Consider the following 18,570-nt stretch of genomic DNA (forward strand, 5'->3'; position numbering starts at 1 on the left):
GAAGACAGGCAGCAGGTCTCCGTTCCTTGGACGACTGCCAGGGTCTGATGGCGCCGTGCCACGGCCATCACAGAGCTGCTCTGTCCCTGTATCCCTTGGGTCCACACTAGTAGACATGGGATGGGACAAGGCAGCAGGGGATGATATGGCGGGAGATCCAAGTGTTGGCCGAGTCTCCATCCGCTGATCCCTTGCTCTGTGACTCGTGGTGGGCCAGGATTGGTAGAAGTAATGACCTCGGGTGGGGGCTAATCTGCAGAGCATCGCTCAGCCTGTCTTCAGTAATGTGTGTGTGTGCTGTGGGCACACACGGGCATGCCTCCTCTCTCTCCCCCTGCAGGGAGCCGCTTCATCTTGCTGGAGGGGAGCCAGCTGGATGCCAGCGACTGGCTGAACCCTGCCCAAGTGGTTCTCTTCTCTCAGCAGAACTCCAGTGGGCCCTGGGCCATGGACCTTTGTGCCCGGCGGCTCCTGGACCCCTGTGAACACCAGTGTGACCCCGAAACTGGTAGGCTGGAGCACCGGGCAGAGGGTAACTGTCAGAGTTCATGCCTCTTGCAACTACCCCTCAAAATCCAGGCCATCCTTCCCAACTGACCCATTACCCCTGGGAGCCGAGACTGTGCAAGCTGGCAGCATGTGGGTGAGCCCCTGAGCTCGCTGGCTTAAAATGTGAGGTCATCTTCTGGCAGAAGCCTTGGAAGCCTCCTAACTGTAGCCCCAAGCCAGACAGATCAGCTCGCTGTGACCTCCACAGCCCATGTGCCCTCCAGTCAGGGGATGTCAGCCAAGGGGGCTAAACTTTTATGCATGTTTATTGTAGAAAATATGGGGGGCTTCCCTGGTGGCGCAGTGGTTAGGAATCCGCCTGCCAATGCAGGGGACATGGGTTTGAGCCCTGGTTCGGGAAGATCCCACATGCTGCAGAGCAGCTAGGCCCGTGCGCCACAACTATTGAGCCTGCACTCTAGAGCCCGTGCACCTAGAGCCGGTGCTCCACAATGAGAGAGGCCACCGCAATGAGAGGGCCGCACATGGCAATGAAGAGTAGCCCCCACTCACCGCAACTAAAAAAAAAAGCCCACGTGCAGCAACGAAGACCCAGTGCAGCCAAAAATAAATAAATTAATTAATTTTAAAAAAATGGGAAAATTAGAAAAGCTTATAGAAGAAAATGATAATCATCTATAATTCTATCTCCTGCAGAAATAATTTAAAAAATTTAATGTCTTTCCTCCCTTCCGATCTTTTATCTATGCCTGATTCTTAGAGGCTTGTAAGCACACCAAGTCCAGTAGAGTTTTCTTGATTTTTTTCACTTAACATTCTATCATGGGAATTTTCCAGAACCACTAAATAATCCTCAATAACGTAATTCTAATGGCCATTTGGTGTTCCACTGTATGTCTATATCATAGCTCCTATTTAAATAGTCCCCTATTATTTGACATGTAAGACGCATTAAATTTTAAATTTTTATGAACACTACTAAAATGAATATCTTTCCACATAAATGTAGGGCATGTTTGAAGTTATTTTATTCAGATAAGTCTCAGAAGAGAGATTACTGGGTGAAAGGGTATAGCCATCTTTCAGGCTGTTATATTATCTAGGGGGGCTGGGGCTGCTCTGAGAGAAGGGGTTTGAATTCATACACAGCATGTACTGGGGTGCTCTCAGTGCTTCTTGAGCTCCAAGGAGTATGGATCCTTCATCCCAGGTTGCTTTGCCCTTTCATTGTAGAACGGGTTCCTCTATGGTAGTCTTTATAAAGACCTATTTCCAGTAGGTTCAGTACCACAGATAGCTCCTTCCCAGAGGAGTGGTAAGATGCCTAAGAAGCAAGGAAGGGGAGGTACTGATGTCTAAGATCCCCAAGTGAAACATTGCTGGAGTCTAGGGCCAGCTTTTCCAGCTCTCTGTACCTCACTTACAGCCCCCCTCCTCCACACACACTCACTCTCTCTCTCTCTCTCTCTAACACACACACACACACACACACACACACACACACACACACACACACACACAGATGCATCATTTTAAGGTGCCGGGGTAGAAGGATATTAGTAGAGGTTGACTCCAAGAGATCTAGCTGTTACTTGTGTTACAGTCCATTGCTGTAGCTCTCTGGGGGAGTAACAGGTAACTGCAACATCAAAAGTTCACCTTCATAGGTCTAAAAGTTGTTGTTACGTGGGCCCATCACGGAGATTCTAGGTCCCCCTATGAAGGAGAAGTACAGCATTTTAAACATATGATGTCTAAGACTGTGCTTGCTTGCTGCTCCTCCCACGCTGTCAGGCAAACACCAAACTAGACAGATGGGCCGTGCACCATGCCCAAAAGCCAGTGGGCTCGGGAGAGAAAAGCAGGCTCGTCTCAGAGGTGGGGCCTCTCCATGCAACTGAGCTAGTCTCTGGTCCCCTCTGACTTGGATTAGGAGACCCTGGACCACCTCACTTGTTAAACTCGCTTCTGAGAGAAGCGTGATCTCCGGAGGGCCTTGGAAGCTTCACCTGAGGTCTTTAAAGAACAGGAAGCACTTTGAATTACAGGTGGAAAGAGGGATTGGTGTTTTAAGCTTGGAGGGTCTTAGAGATAAACTCCTCCTTCCTTTAGGTCAATGCTCAAATTCCCCAAGAAGTTACACGACTTGCCCGAAGCCCCACAGCTACCTAAGGCAGAGTCGGTGTTCTGTCTACCATGAAATCAGAGCAGAAGTGGGATTGTAAAGGGTTGCTTAATTCCCCCGGACAGGTCAGAGCCAACGTATTTGTCACTGTGACACTATTCAAGCGATCACCGTTGCTAAGCATCACTGTTTCCTGAGCCAGAAGCTGAAGAACCTGCTTGTTCATAGCAAAGCTCCCATCACCTCTTCAATCCCTCCTGGATGTCTCATTTCTAATCCTTACTGAAAATGACTTTGGGAAGCCCCACCCCTGCTAGTGGCTTCCCAGTGTCTGTGACAATTAATGAATTTCCAACTGGAAAGCCAGGGAGAGAGGTTAAAAATAAGAACCCACCACAGAACTAAGGTGCGACATCTTCATTCCGGGGTAGCCGCTGAGAAATGATACTGCAGGGACTTCCATTTTCATTAATGCTGGGGTTGGAAACCCTCCCCCTTCCTGCCCTGCTTCTGTCTGTGCCTGGGATGATGTGGCCATCCCACGTGCTCGTCAGTAAGAAACTTTATCGCCTCCCACACTCCATCCTAAAGCCTTTCTCCAAAGAGCTGAGTGTGGGCATTGGCTGCAAGTCAAGTCGACGTTATTTTTGCAGTCCTCCAGCTAACTCACTTGGAAATGTCATGGTGTTGGGACATGTGCTTTCCCAGCCATGCCGAGGGGTCTGCCCACATGGTTGGGTGGAACTGTGCAAGTGCACGTGTATACTTCTTCACACATGCAAACAAACACACAAACAGGCACTCAGTCACTGCAAAGGAGCACCCTCCAGTGCCTGAAGCTCTCCTCAGGCATCCTTCCAACGTGTTTCAAACTTAAGTGTGTGTTTACTCGTCACCTGCACAGAGGTCCAGAGTACCAGGTATGGTAGGAGGCTAAATGGGCCCCCGAAGATGTTCACGACCTAATCCCCAGAACCTGTGAAAATGTCACGTTACCTGGCAAAGAGGAATTCAAGTTGCATATGGTATTAAGGTTGCTAGACAACTGATCTTAAAATAAGGGGAGTATCTGGATTAACCAGGTGGGCCCAATGTAATCACAAGGGTGCTTAACAGTAGAAGAGAGGGGCAGAAGAGGCCAGAGTGATACGACATGAAAAGGACTCCACCAGCCATTGCTGGATTTGAAGGTTGAGGAACCAGTGAATGTGGGCATCCTTCAGAAGGTGGAAAAGGCAAGGAAACAGATTCTCCCCTCAAGTCTCCAGAAAGGAACATAGCGCTACAGACATCTTGTTTTTAGCCCAGTGAGACTCATATCAGATTTCTGACCAGCAGAACTGCAAGATAGTATATTTCTGTTGTTTTAAACCACTGAGTTTGTGATAATTTTTTATGGCAGCTATAGAAAACTAACACACTAGGGAAGGAGAAAAAGGACAGAAGAAAAATAAGCATTGTTATGCCCTCTTTATATCAATCACCCTGGCACAGTTTATAGAAGGTGGCTGCCCAGACCTTCTGCAGATGTGTCAGGAATCTACGGAAGGACTGGAGCTGGAAGAGACTTGAGACCATTTTCCACTCCAGCCTCCCTTTTGCATTCTAGCAACGTGCTATCTGAGAGGGACGTAATGTACCTAAAGCCCTTAGCCCGGAAGCCCTCTGCCAACTGCACACTGACATCCTCTCTCAGATCATCCTAGGTTAGTAACCCTGGGTGTGTCTCTGGTCACGTGGGGCTAACAGCAAACCACTGAAATTGTAATGCTTAATGCCCGATGGATCCAGCCAGGGGTTGACTTTTTCTGTACTTTCTAAGGGTTTTTGTGGTGGTTGTATGTTGGCTTGTTTTCTGAGGGCAACACAGAGTAACTGGCCTCAGCAACTTCTCTTTCTTCTGCATTCCTGGCCTTTATTCCGCCATATGGGCAGCTGTGGAGGCTTCACACACCTGCTTGATTTCACAGCCCCCTTCAGTTCTGGCCACAGACCCTCACTGCCCTTTTCAAGATATGTAGCTTTTATGAGTCTGCAAGGAGCATGCACTTCCAAGCTAAATCAAGTTTTAATCACCATCCAAGATGGTCGCTGAAATTCCTTCTGTCCCAGATCTTTCCATAGGCTGGTCCCAACCATGAAGAAATGTGTAAAATCTGGTGAGGGGCATTGGATCAGTTTTCCAGACTCACTCTAGCCCTCCTCCCCTTTCCTTACTCTGAATAAGGGCCTCTCTCTCTCCCTCTAGTCTTCCCTGGTTTTTAGAACCTAGTTAGGTGGGGTAGCACAGCTCCCATTTTGTTCCTGCCACCTGGATTGCCCACTCATCCCAAACTCTCTTTTGTGGCTCAATTAAAGCACCTCCCTTCAAGGTGTACTTTTGGCCTATTTCCCTCTGTCTGCCCTCCCGGAGTCGTGTGGGGTTGTTTGACTCTGAGCCTACCTCTTGCCTGGTGTCTGCCCAGGAGAGGAGACCAGGCAATTAGATATTATTCAAGCCCAGATGTCTGACAAAGATTTCCCTTTTTGGATGAAGCGTACCCAATTGACTTTAATAAAAGTCAACTGCTACCTGAAGGATGGAGGTGATCAGGACTTTTGGCCTTGATCTGTAGTTATGTCACGAAGAACTTGTGGTGAGCCCAGTCATGTCTGAGGAGCCCTAGCTTCAAGGTCTTTCTTCAATCGTTCGATGAGATTTGTGCCCCATCCATCTATGGAATGGGAAATGACTGGAAGGCACTGCGTGTCAGCATCTGCCTTCAGGGTACCAAGCACAGATCCAGTGTAGGCATCTCCAGGCCCTGCACAGATCATCTCTTGGGTGGGCTTCTACTCTCTGGCAGCGTAGTTGTCTGTGAGTGCCTCCTGCAGGGCACGCTCCATCCCAGTTGGGCACTTCTCTGTGGCCGTGACACGTCTCTCTGTTGGATTCCTATGAACACCACCACAGAGTCGGCACGTCATGTGTTCCCTGCCATCTGTCACAGCAGATGCAGAGACTGTAACACTTCTAGCTTAGGAGGGCATCCAACACCCTTGTGGGGTCTTTAAAATTCACAGCTAACAGTCAGAGCCTGTGCTTGCACGAAACCCCTCTTAAAGTCAAGATTTAGCAGTTGGTTGCCATAGCAACTTCCCTCATCAAGTCTGAACTCCTTTCAACGTAGATGGCCAGACTGGTTTTGAGGAGGAATACAGAAGAGGGAAGTTTGGTGAGTTCCGGAAATGAGGATGATTTAAGAGACGAATTTTGGAAATCCTCAAACTCTAACATGATATGTTTGAAAAATGTCTCTGTTGCTCTGACTCCAGGCTGCGTATAACATTATATGGAGGAAAGCTTTACTTGTTGTCGGTAGTGTGTCCCCACATAGTAATGAATGATGGAAATCTCATCAGGGGATAATGACTGTGAAGGCAATTTGAGAAAGGTAAACGTGCTCTACAAATGGTAGATATTGCCAGCATTAGGAAAATCAAGCTCTGCTCGAGCTCTGAGTTGTTACTGCATTTATTTTTACATGTGTTGTGGTAACTAGATATCAGGTGTGGAAGGTGGACTACCTTTTTTGTCAAAGCCATCCAGTTAAGAACATTGTAAGAGTCAGACTGATGGGTTTGACAACCTCTTGAGATTCCTTCCTGTTTTGTAATATCATATCCATGCCTAATGTCCACAAGGAAATTGAAAGATGATCTCCTTAAGGGCGAATCATTTCTGGGTCCTTGACCCATTAGTTGGCTTGATATTGGCACCTTGGGGAGAGGTGGTGGTGATGGTATCTATAAATTTGGGACACACTCTTTAATTAATTTGTTTATTTTCCATTACACAGTATTTATAAACGGTCTCCTCAAATATAGGAAAAACTAGCTTGTTCCTGCTCTTGTGCAGCTTATAGCCTAGAGTCCATGCTTTCTTTGGAATTGATACGGTATGAAGCCTGGCTCCTGGTACTTCGCTTCTTTTGCCCTCCTCTGGTCCTTGCCCTCGTTATCTTTCCTTCTATCAGAGAAACAGCCTTCACCTGAAAGCCTTATCATCAGCTACCGAATTTTCCGCTGTGTTTTCCTATGTTCGACTCCCAGCTCCCAGACCGCTCCTAGATACAGCTCAGCACCACTGAAGCCAATAAGTTTCACCCTATTGTGAATCTAGCCTGCAAGGAAGCTTGAGTTTGTCATCCAGGAGGCAAAATACTGATCTAACACTCCCTGTGGATCCCTCACAAACTAAGTTACTCATTTCTACTCCACTTCTCAGCACCTTGACTGAGCAGGTGTTGGAGAGGAAGACGAGTGTTATCTGTTAGTGAGACCCTGATGGACAGTAGCTTATAGGTCAGTCTCAACAAGAACGGATGCACAAGAACGGATCCTAACAAAAACTTCTTGCTCAGAGCCTACCCAGTCCTTGCCCCCATAACTGTGAGGCCCCTTCACTTCATTTTTACTGTTTTTTATCTTTGAAAAGAGAAAATAGCTCTCAAAGCTATTATTCCATCTATATCCTTTTTGAGTGTTTCTTCCCAGGAAGATAAAGAAACCTTATCCTTTGTCTCCCTAGGGTCTGGCACCTTTGTAACTTCCAAATTTTAGGAAGTCATACTCTGTTCTTTAACTACCTGTAAATTAAATAACCAGCCAGTGAAAAAGACAGTACCGGTGCTTCAGTGGAACTGGTTTCAGCAGCTTAGGGATATGTAGCATCGCCTAAGGAATTATTAATATAAGGAAGCAGTTACAATTTTTTTCAAAGTCAGACTAAGTAGAGCAATGCTGCTTAATCTTTTGGGGGTCTTGGATTTGCTTATAAATCTGATGAATGTTATGGAGGCCTGCTGAGGAAAGATGCACATACACATACGTAGTTTCACATACGACTCCAGAGGGGTCGTGGACCTCTTGGTACACTGTTGAAGTAAGTAATGATAATGAAACATAGTGATAGCCTAAACAAACATAGATGATTCTTCTGTTTATCAGCACCAAGGTAATGAGCCATTTTCACTTAAAAATAAAAACCCAGAGTTCTTATAAAACTGTGATAGGTATAAGTGGCCTCCTCTAAATACAGCGGTTGTTCTTGGGCTAGCAGCATGGCCTGGTTGGGGAAAAAAGGTCTGGAGTCAGACAGACATAGGTTCAAATATTAACTCTGCCATTTAAATCTGCCTCTAGATCCCTTAATTCTTCTGAGCCTCGATTTCCCTCATCAGGATAGCATGGCTAATCATATGTACTTTTCAAATTTCTTAGAAACATTTGATGAAATAACTCACTTATGTGGTCTTCAAGCATGTGTTGATCATCTAATATGTGTCTTGCAGTATACTGGCCACTGAGAAAATAACAATGAAGGAGTCCCTTTGCTCAAGGAGTTCTTGGACTTTGTGTCTGCAGAGCACATGTAATAGGTGCTTTGTAAACGTTAGTGTCCTCAACTAGTGAAAGTTATCACGTAGTGACAATGGGGAGATTGGTGGTGTGTTCCTTCATGTGGGCAGTGGAGATGGGCATGTATGGCATAATAGGATTTATGGTCTCATCCGTGCCAGTGTTAGTTTGATGTGATCATTTCATATTAATTTTCTCCAACACAGACATGTTAATCAATTTCTTCTTGTTTCTTTTTCTTCTTCCTCACCCTGCTTCTAAGGGGAATGCCTCTGCTACGAGGGTTACATGAAGGATCCAGTGCACAAGCATCTTTGCATTCGGAATGAATGGGGAACCAACCAAGGGTAAGTGAGGGGACGGCGAGTTAGCCAGTTCCCGGACGTCACCGCTCCCTCACGCAGACGTGACGTGGAGCAATTGTGTGGAGAGGGACAGAGCTAAAGGGTGGTTCTATTCTGAACAGCAAACGGATGAACGTGTCACTGTGTGTTTCCATGTTTACACCATCCCAGTGGTGTCCATCTCATCTTCCTCTCCATTTACGAGTTCAGAGGTGATGCCTCTGACTCGCAGCCCCAAGCCTCCAGCTGGGGTCTGGGAATCAAGCTGTCCCTCTCTTCCTTTTCAGACCGCCATCAGCCACGAGGATTCCACAGATAGAACTTAGCTGATGATTTTGTTGGAGACACGTGAAGTCGCACACACTCCAGTGTAGCTCTCCCAGAGCTCAACGAGCTTTGCAAGACTGATATGAGTGGAAACTTGTTTTCACCAGTACTGTCAGAGGGTGAAATGCAACGACTCAGGGAGTGCTTGGCATTGAGTCAAAGGATTTTCACCTGATCTCCAATTACCATTTCTTGTAAGATCTTTGCTTTTCCCCAAGCACAGACAACTGGGATAAAATAGTTACCTTGTCTATTGCTTTATATTTTATTCATTTTACTTTTCTTGAATTTTTTTCATGGTGAAAAAATATGCATAAGATAAAAATGATCATTTTCACCATTCTTAGGTGTACAGTTCAGTGGCATTAAGCACATTCACATTGTTGTGCCACCATCACCACTATCCATCTTCTATTGCCTTTTTTTTTTTTTTTTTGCGGTACGCGGGCCTCTCACTGTTGTGGCCTCTCCCATTGCGGAGCACAGGCTCCGGACGCGCAGGCTCAGTGGCCATGGCTCACAGGCCCAGCCGCTCTGCGGCATGTGGGATCTTTCCAGACCGGGACACGAACCCGCGTCCCCTGCATCGGCAGGCGGACTCTCAACCACTGCACCACCAGGGAAGCCCTTCTAGTGCCTTTTAAAAGCAACTTCCTACTTTGTTTTGGGTGCTGAGAGATTACTTTCTGCCTTGGCTGGGTTGTGGAGGAGGGTGTGAGAAGACAGGGATCAATGAACGCTAACTAATAATAGCAATCAATGGGACAGGGGAAACTAGAAAGAAATCAAGGCAAAAGCCACCTTGGGGCTTCCCTGGTGGTGCAGTGGTTGAGAGTCTGCCTGCCGATGCAGGGGACATGGGTTCGTGCCCCGGTCTGGGAAGATCCCACATGCCGTGGAGCGGCTGGGCCCGTGAGCCATGGCCGCTGAGCCTGCGCTCCGCAATGGGAGAGGCCACAACAGTGAGTGGCCCGCGTACCGAAAAAAAAAAAAAAAAAAAAAGCCATCTCGGAGTGATTGCTTAGACTGCAGAGTGGAAATGTGTTTGTAGCCTGGCAAGGTGGAGAAAAGAAATCACCGTCCCTTCCCACGGCACCAAGGAGGACTCCTAGCCCTGAGTTCGATGCTCAACCTCCTCTCTATGATTCGGAGGAGCCCAAGCCTAGAATACTGAATGTGGTTCTGGACTCTCAAAGCAATAAATATGGAGAAAAATGGGTGAGAGTTTGGAGAAGAGCAATAAAAATGATTGAAGAGCCCAAAGGAGTGATTTATGATGAAGGGGAAGAGGAACCCCACTCAGAGAACTTGACCAGCTGATAACTAGGTCATGGAATGATAGATGCCTGTAGATGTTCGAAGAGGGCAGATGTGCTGGAACAGGTTGAAGTTGAGGGATAAGGACAAGAGAGAATGAAGTTAAGGAAAGGAAATCTGAGTCACAGGTCAGAAAACTTGGGGGAAGTCAAAACGCCATGAAATTTTTCTGTTAGTGAAAATGAAGGATGGCTCCGTTGTTCCACTGAATTTGTGATCTTATCAGGGAGGCAGTCCACAAAGTGTAGAGGAAGATGTTTGGAGAAGGGTAAATGCATATGAGGTGGCCGGTTGTTGAAAGATTGGTGGGAAGGGCAGAGAACTTGGCTTATAGATGCCAAGTGGAGTTTGAATAAAGAGTGCCATTTGCTATGGTTATGTAAAGTCAGTTCAGTCCCCTTACGCTCTGCCCTCTGACATGTTTGCATAGTTGCCAAGGAGCCAAGATTTTAGCTTACGTGCTGGCCGAAAATCTCAGTTGACTGTGATTCATATTGAGTAAAATATTGGAAAAGGTGATGGATAACCAGCTCTCTGTCTCTTAGCCTGCATACCTGATGCTGAAGTAAACAATGACAAAAAATCATTTCACTTTTGTGCCCTGAATGATCCAGGCTGGCTCTCTGCAGTGATTGGATTTGGTGGCTAATCGCTCAAGCCTCCACATCCCTTGCCTTGTAGACAGATCATGTGACGATGGGCCTGACTTCACTGGGTAGTTGCACAAGGCTTCATCATTCCCTCTGGCTGTGTGTAGAGACAGTCTTGGATGTAGACAAGAGCCTCCAGGGAAATGGTGGAGGCCCCACGTTGGTGTCATTTAAAATAAGACAGGCTAGAGCCCTGAGTTAGAGACTGACAGGAACATTAGCCCCAGGAAACAGACAAGGAGACCTAATCTATCATTTCCATCTCTAATTTCCATTATTCTCTGATCATCACTGTCTATAAGGTCTCATTTTGGACACTAATAAAATAATGGAGCAACTGTTAGGAGGGGAAAAAAAGTGACTGTCATGAGAATAATGGAACCAGGAGTGATAAGCAGCATGTTTACATGTATATAAAAAAGTGCCAGACAAAGGACTGCATCTTCCTCATAAAATGACAAGATAAATGAAAAGTAGAACATTCATACATCTTGATTTAAATCAGGGATCGGATGCCACGTTTCTTTAAATGATTCTTACAAAATTAATGAAAATTGATTTGAACGTGAAGACTGTCACTTGAAAAGTACAGATTGCTAACTAATGACACGTACTGGGGTATTATGGAAAAATCAGTGGCAGGCCTGATCTTCCTGAATGTTTTATTTAATGGTCCGGGAGGGAGAGGTGAACAGCTTGTGTGGGTGTTTATGTTTGTCACTTAGTATTCTATATTGCATACATTAAAGTAGCTGAACATGCTTTTGAAGTCGAGCAACACAATCCTAGGCCAGTGAAAGTTAAAGTGAATTCCCTTGTGAAAATCTAGGTTAATGTGCCAGGACAGAAGTATCAACAAGCAGTCGTGACTTTCAGACAAGGAAGAAAATTGGTCAAGGACATTAATACAAAAAATTACAAATGGATGATTCTGGGAGACAGAGGAGTTATACCTGCAGCTTTATCCAGACTCTGCTTTGTGCTTCAGTTTACCTGGACCTGTATGTGTGCGTGTGTGTGTGATGTGTGTGTGTGTATGTGTACATGAGTGAGCTGGTTTATTTATAGAAATCCTCTCCCCACCCTACTCCTTCATCTACTCTCTCACTCATTCATGTTTTCAGCAGATATTCACTGTATTACCCATCGTGGCCCAGGATAAAGTAGGTTGCTAATTATAAGAAGAAGATGTTATCTCTGCTCTGGAAGAACTAATAGTCTAGAATAGATAGATGGGCACCTAACAAGAAAATTACAATGAATTCTAAAACCTATTAAAATAAAGGTTTGAGCAAAGTTCAGTGGGATTACAGTTTGACTCATGTGACATCTAAGGATCTGGAATAGGATTTCATGAGGAAGTTAGATCTTGAACTGTTCTATTTAACAGGTCACGAAGGTAATTCTAGGCAGAAAGAACAGCATATGCCAAAGCATGGAGGCTTAAGAAGCATGGTTTTTCCAGGAATGGCAAACAAATAACTCAGTGTAGCTCACGGATGCAGTTTTTTTTTTGTTTTTTGTTTTTGTGGTGCGCGGGCCTCTCACTGTTGTGGCCTCTCCCATTGCGGAACACAGGCTCCGGACGTGCAGGCTCAGCGACCATGGCTCACGGGCCTAGCCGCTCCACGGCATGTGGGATCCTCCCGGACCGGGGCACGAACCCGTGTCCTCTGCATCAGCAGGCGGACTCTCAACCGCCGTGCCACCAGGGAAGCCCACAGGTGCAGTTTATAGAGACAGGAGAAGAGGCTGATAAGGTGGGTAGAGACTAGATCTTAAAGAGCTCTTGCTTACTAAGGCTTTGAACCTTAAAGCTCCACGTGTACACCCCTAGAATTGTCAGCAGGAGGTGTCTGTATATGTGGAGGGCTGTTCCGTCACTACACATTATTTTTCTGGACCCTTCAAAAGAAATTAAAACGATCCTAAAAAGAAAACAAAAACCAACACAAACGCACAAAAAAACCCCTCTCAAGACTAAGGTTTTATTTATCTGGATCCTGCGAATAAAGCAGCCTTAAAATTATCCTGCAGATAAAAGTTTTGAAGACCAGACAGCAAAGAGTGACAGAAAATTGGGGACCATAGGTACAAGACATGTGAATCGAGGGGGTTGCAGCCATTTTTGGTGACTCTGGTTTTGCCAGAAATGCCCAAGGAGAAGTGAGGCTAGTTGAGAAATTCGTGTGTGAATCTTGGTGATAAAGCCAGCCACTGTAGTTTACCCAGGTGACAGGATTCAGGGTGGCAGGTTGTAAAATCACTGAACTCATTACAAAAGAGGCTCTGATTCACTAAAAGTAAAAATAGCTTCAAAAAGATTTAAACAAAGTCATGGATGACAGACTTCTAATGAGTTATTAAAAGAACATAGGATGCTTGAGGTTACATCCTTGGTCTTTGAGGTTGGCAACAAAATCAATCATTGCCTGCCCCAGCACCCTTGGTGACCCAGGTGCCCAGCAGAGGACCCGGGATGGCAGGATCCCGCCCTAGTGCAGGGCTTCACCACATCTCTGTCTAACCTGTGTGAATCCACAGCTGCTCAGCCTCCCAACCCTGTGGCTTCATAGACACAGCCAGGGACTGTTAGTGTCTCTATGTGATATTTGTCTGCTAGGACAACAAGGACAAATTAAAAAATTTCACAGATAAGAAATGAAACCAATAAATGAGGGTGGAGGAGGCAAGAGAGATGATTTACATGAAAATATTAGAAGAGAAAAAACAAGTTTATTTAGCTACTTTGGAGATTATTAAGAAAGGCTCTAATAATGTTTTTTGTTAAATTAAGAGTATACCCAGTGGCCTCTAGATACATTTTTCAGAACACCACAGTCAGATTAAATTCATGCATTTGAAGATTCCCGGTAAATAATAGACTGATTTCTTATTCTGGCATCTCAGATACAGAGGGCAATACCAAGGAGATTCCCCACTAGAGAACATATTACTAGATTTCAGTGCTGAAGAATGGTGATAGAGTGATAATTTATGAGATGGGAAAAGACCAGCTGTGGAAATGAACAGGTGTTCTTCCAAGGTTTTAGAAGCTGTTGTCAGGAATAATCCTGCTCATCAGAGCACTTGTTTCACTGCCTGCTCAGGAGGCAACATACTTACCTACTTACCATGACATCCCCCCCAGACTAGTACATGTGTGTGCTTGTGCCTGCGCATGCACGCACACACACACTCACTCGTACGTAGCCCGTGCCACCTTAATATGGCCTTTCCATTGTCCCAGGTTTGTACTGTGCTTTCTCTTTCTACAGCTCATCCCTGCTACTCACCCTCCCAGGGATCCCTGCTTAGGGATTCTAAATCTGTATAAGGAACAAACGCCCCACACCATAGAATCCAGTTTCCTTTTCAAGCCAAGAATGGGGACCATGTTTGTCATGGTTGGCCTCAGCCCCTCGGTCTTGCTCCAAAGCGTCCTTGACAGAAGGTAATTTTATTAGGATCTGTCTGAATGATGCCATCCTAAACATTTCCATAGAGACCACTCACAGAAAAATGACCACAGCCCACTAGAGAGGATGCCTTTGCCTCTGAGTTCTAGGTGTTAGCAGAGACCAACCTGCACTGATGATTCCAAAGGATCTAAAACCCATTCTCACCTTCTGGCCACCTAAAGCTGAGCCAGAACAGTCTCTCAGCTGTCTGACCATCACAGTGCAAATGCTGAACCATTGTATGGCAGTGACTAGAATGCTAGGGGGTAGCTCTGATTCCCAGCCCAGGTCTTGGGCAGTGTCTGGCCTTCTTTGACCTTCCCAGTGTCTCGTCAGAAGTGGCTCAGATGGAGTCAGACAGTCCTGCGTGACATTTGACATTTCCTGACTTTCATTTGTCCGTTTCTAGCTCATCGTCTGGCTTTTATTTCCCCACCCCCATGCCTGTCTCTGTATCAGTGATGCCCTGTTCACCTTCCTCCAACCCCTCAGACAAGATTTGCAGGCCAGCCTGCTGCTGCTCTTTTATCTCTGGGCGCCCTCCTCCCCTTCCCTCCAGCCCCAACCTCGTTGTCTGTGCCCAGCTCCTGTCATTGCCTTGCCAAGCACAAACGGGATTATCCTCCCATTAGCTCTCTTTTTATTGTCCTTTTTTCTCTTTGTGTGTGTGTGTGCGTGTGCATGCGTGTGTGACTCTTTCTAATTGTGTGCGTGCGTGTGTGACTCTAATTACCTCTCACTTATTCACTTATTCATAGGAAGGGTTTCCAGTGGTTTTATTTGGCCCTTTATTTCTCATTCTTCTTTTCTTCCCTCCCTTTTCCTTTGCTTCCATCTGATCCACTTCCCCCAGGAGTCAGTGGAAATGTGGCTGTCCTTTCTCCCACCTATTTCAGTGTCAAACAGGTCATCTTAGCTCTTAGTATTAAACCTAAAGTTCCTAGTTCCTTCTCTCGCTAGAAACTCTGCTGTAACCTGATTCTAGCTGCAATATTGCCCTGTAGAAAGAAGGAGAACTGACCCCCTCTGGGTGAGCAGGCAGGAACTGAGTGGTTGAAAGTGGATCTCCACCTACCAGGACCTCCTCAGACGGGCTTAACGGGGTCAAGTCCCCTCAGTTGTCTTGGGGGACCCTGCACCTCATTCTTAGGGATTTTTCTCAAGTGGAAACATGTTTAATTTGACCCATTTTCACAAAAGGCGTGTGGTCAGTCAGCTGAGTACAGCCATATGCTTTGTACATTGCAGGTAGACATCTAGCACAAAGAGCAGCTGAGGGGTGAAACCTCGCCCCTGCAGGCCCAGGAAAGCAAACTCTGAGACGCAGGGGGCATTTGTCCTGATGCGCGCCTTTTTCTCATTTGCACAAATGCAGTTGAGGAGCTAGAGCTGCCCCTGGCCGGGGTTGTTTTAGATGATGCCCTTTGCTCCCCTTTTAGAGGCAACTGTAACCTTGGTTACTCAAGATGATAAGAGAGCAAAATACGCCTAATAATTGACTCCCTGATGCCAGTTCGTGGAGCAAATACTTAAGAATCATCTGGGGAGCTAATACTGATTTCCGATTGCTACCCCAAGAGATATATTAATTTCATGGGTCTGGGAGAGGGCCCAGTCTTTGTACAGATGGAAAGCTCCCCCCAAATGCTTCTGCAGCCCAGCCAGACTTAAGAGGCCCTTCCTAAGCAAGGTGTGGAGTCCCCACATCCCCACCAGGAAGGCATCCTGTGGGGGTGCACCAGTGCACCATCCCCTCTGATGAAAAGGATGGGTTTGTAGACTAGTGGCTGAGTGCATCCTAAAGGATTCTTGTGTTTTACTGTTGGGGAAATAGAGGGCCAGAGAGGTGAAGAAACTTGCTCAAGGTCACATAGCTGGTGGCCAAGCTTTATAGTGACAGGTGGGTATTGGAGATAAATCAGTTGGGTAAATACTGATTTCAGAGAGAGCCAGTGTGATAAGCGTGTGACATTCTGGAAGTCATCAGCTGTGGATGAGAGGTGGGCATTCCCCACCTGCTTCTCTGCATCCTCCTCCCCAGGGCACCGAGGGGACTCAGCTTCGTCCCACCCTTCCCCACACGACAAGTGTCTGCAGTCCCCCTACAGTACTACCCACCCCCTGGAGGAGAGTGAAACATCCACGGTGTTCTCTCTGACTAGTCCAGTCACGGTACCAAGAGACTCATTTTAAACAGTACCGGAGGCAGGAACACTCATATTTCCTCCAGTATGACCACCAGGGTGAAAAAATCAACCTCGATTTACCCTCCCATCTGCTCGAGAATGGAAGATAAATTGTTTCAATTTTATAGAAATGAATGTTTTATGTTTGGCCCAGGCTTTCCAGAGAGTGTCCTGAATTTATATATTCTACTGAATGCATGGATGTTGTCCACTAGGAATGCTCCCTGGACCTGCAGCTTCTTTGGGTTTCAGTCTAAGAATACTAGGGTTGAGAGTGCTGTCATCTTCCCTGGCTTTGGGCATCTTGGCTTTTATCTTTTTTTTTTTCTTTAAAGTAAATAGAAAAAAATCCACTCATTACCCCATGCTCAGAGAAAACTGCCATTACCATTCTGTCATATTGCTTCCCAGTTTCTTTTTCTATGCATCAAAAGTTTTGCTTTCCACTGCCCCCCTTAGTTTTTAATGCATTTTTGTTCTCTTTCGTTATTTAACAATGAGCATTCATTACTTTTGTAACCACAAAATTTGGGGGAAATTTCAGAAGGAAGCTTTAAAAGTGTCTTCGTTGTATATTATTTTTCTCAAAACGTTTTCTCTGGGGAAGTTATTCTTAATATCTATCTGAAAAGCCTCATTTGAAAACCTGGTTTTGGAGGAAAGAAGAAAGTGGCTCAGGGTCTAGCGTTCAGGTCAGATTCCTCTAATGTAAACATCTCTGTAAGTTTTTGTATAACAAAGGGCTGGATGAACACCAAGAAGTGACCCTCGAATTCAGCACAATATTTAATGCAGTACGACTTCAATGTCACTGAAGATTTTGAGCAGTCCTCAGATAATGCTGATTAATTACTGCCATTTATTAAGCGTATAATGCTGGGCTCAGTGTTGTTGTTGTTGTTGTTTTAATATCATCACTAATCTTGATAAAAAGCCTCCAAACTGGTTAAGAGGTGAGCAGTTAGTAGTGTTTATTCCACCTGCAGTTTCTGTGAAAACAATTTCAGTGAAAGTCATCTTAAGCTTTATTCTTCCCAGATAAGAACTTTGAATTCTGCTTCGAACATTCACACTACAATTATTTTTTCCTAAGTTTCAACTTTATATAATCTCAGGAATTGGAGAGCAAACATTTTGTCACTGCATGTCTTGGTTTTTATTTTATCTTTTTTTTTTAATAAAAGGAATGCATATAATTCGTAGAAAATCAAAAAAAAAAAAAAAAAAGAAAAAGAAAAGAAAGTCACCCACAGAGCAGTAAAGAAAAGACAATCCAAGCCACCTGAAGTGGCATCCCCTGGAGGGAACTCATTCTGAACTCTTTTGTTTGTTTAGGGATAATCTTTTTTTTAACAAAAATCACACTATATTGTTATATCTCTTGCTTTTTAAAATATATATATTCATATATACACATACGTATATATATGTATGTATATGTAATGAGAAAGGTGCCTATTATTATGTGAGGCTCAGCAGTATGGTGACCAGGGTCACAGTGGTGAACAGAATTGCCTGATGCCAACATCTAGGCTCTTTTCATTAGACCATGACGCTACTCAACAATTGGAATAATCTTTTCCTTCCCTGGTACTCTTCTTCCCATCAAGTTTATTAACCTTTCCACACGGTTTTCCACACTGAGAGTAGCATGGTTGGCTTAAGGAGAGATAGCCTGGAAACCAGGCTTTCCAGCTGAGGTTGGCTTTTGGATCTAAGATCTTTGGATGGAGGAGAGTCCCCAGATTTCTGTTGTGTAGGACTGTGAAGGGAGGCCGTGGACAGCTGTTCAATGCCCCAGTGCTGCACTAGCCCAATTAGCCCCGGAGGTGGAGGATTTCCGTGTGGCTGCCCAGACCACAGTGCCCGGCACGGACTTCCTCCAATCCTGACGTACAAGCAGAGACTCCCTTGCTTATAACCAAATGAGCAGTATGACTTTATTTATGTCTGTATTTATTTTTTTATTGGAGTATAGTTGATTCACAATATCATATTAGTTTCAGGTGCACAACATAGTGGTTCAATATTTTTATAGATTACACTCCATTCAGGGTTATTAGAAAACATTGCCATACATCCCTGTCTGTATAGTAGTTTGTACCTCTTAGTCCCCTACCCCTGTCTTGCTCCTACCCGCTTCCCTCTCCCAGCTGGTAACTAGTTTGTTCTGTACATCCGTGAGTCTGTTTAGGCCTTGTTATATTCCTTCCACATGAGACGGATGACTTTAAATGGAGCGAGTGCTCA

General features: G+C 45.4%; 1 protein-coding gene across 4 annotated transcripts in view; it reads left to right on the forward strand.

Annotated features, from left to right (window-relative positions):
- Positions 1-18,570, forward strand: part of ASTN1 (astrotactin 1) — a 328,202-nt gene that overhangs the window by 161,785 nt on the left and 147,847 nt on the right. For 2 of the 4 annotated variants that reach the window (XM_060295993.1, XM_030875395.2), the window contains exons 7-8: positions 341-532; positions 8,298-8,382. In XM_060295993.1, the coding sequence (XP_060151976.1) occupies positions 341-532; positions 8,298-8,382 (277 nt within the window). The remainder of the gene's footprint in view (positions 1-340; positions 533-8,297; positions 8,383-18,570) is intronic. The other 2 variants (XM_060296001.1, XM_030875396.2) reach the window with 1 other exon arrangement.

Source organism: Globicephala melas, chromosome 1, assembly GCF_963455315.2.
Source record: "Globicephala melas chromosome 1, mGloMel1.2, whole genome shotgun sequence".
Lineage (NCBI taxonomy): Eukaryota > Metazoa > Chordata > Mammalia > Artiodactyla > Delphinidae > Globicephala > Globicephala melas.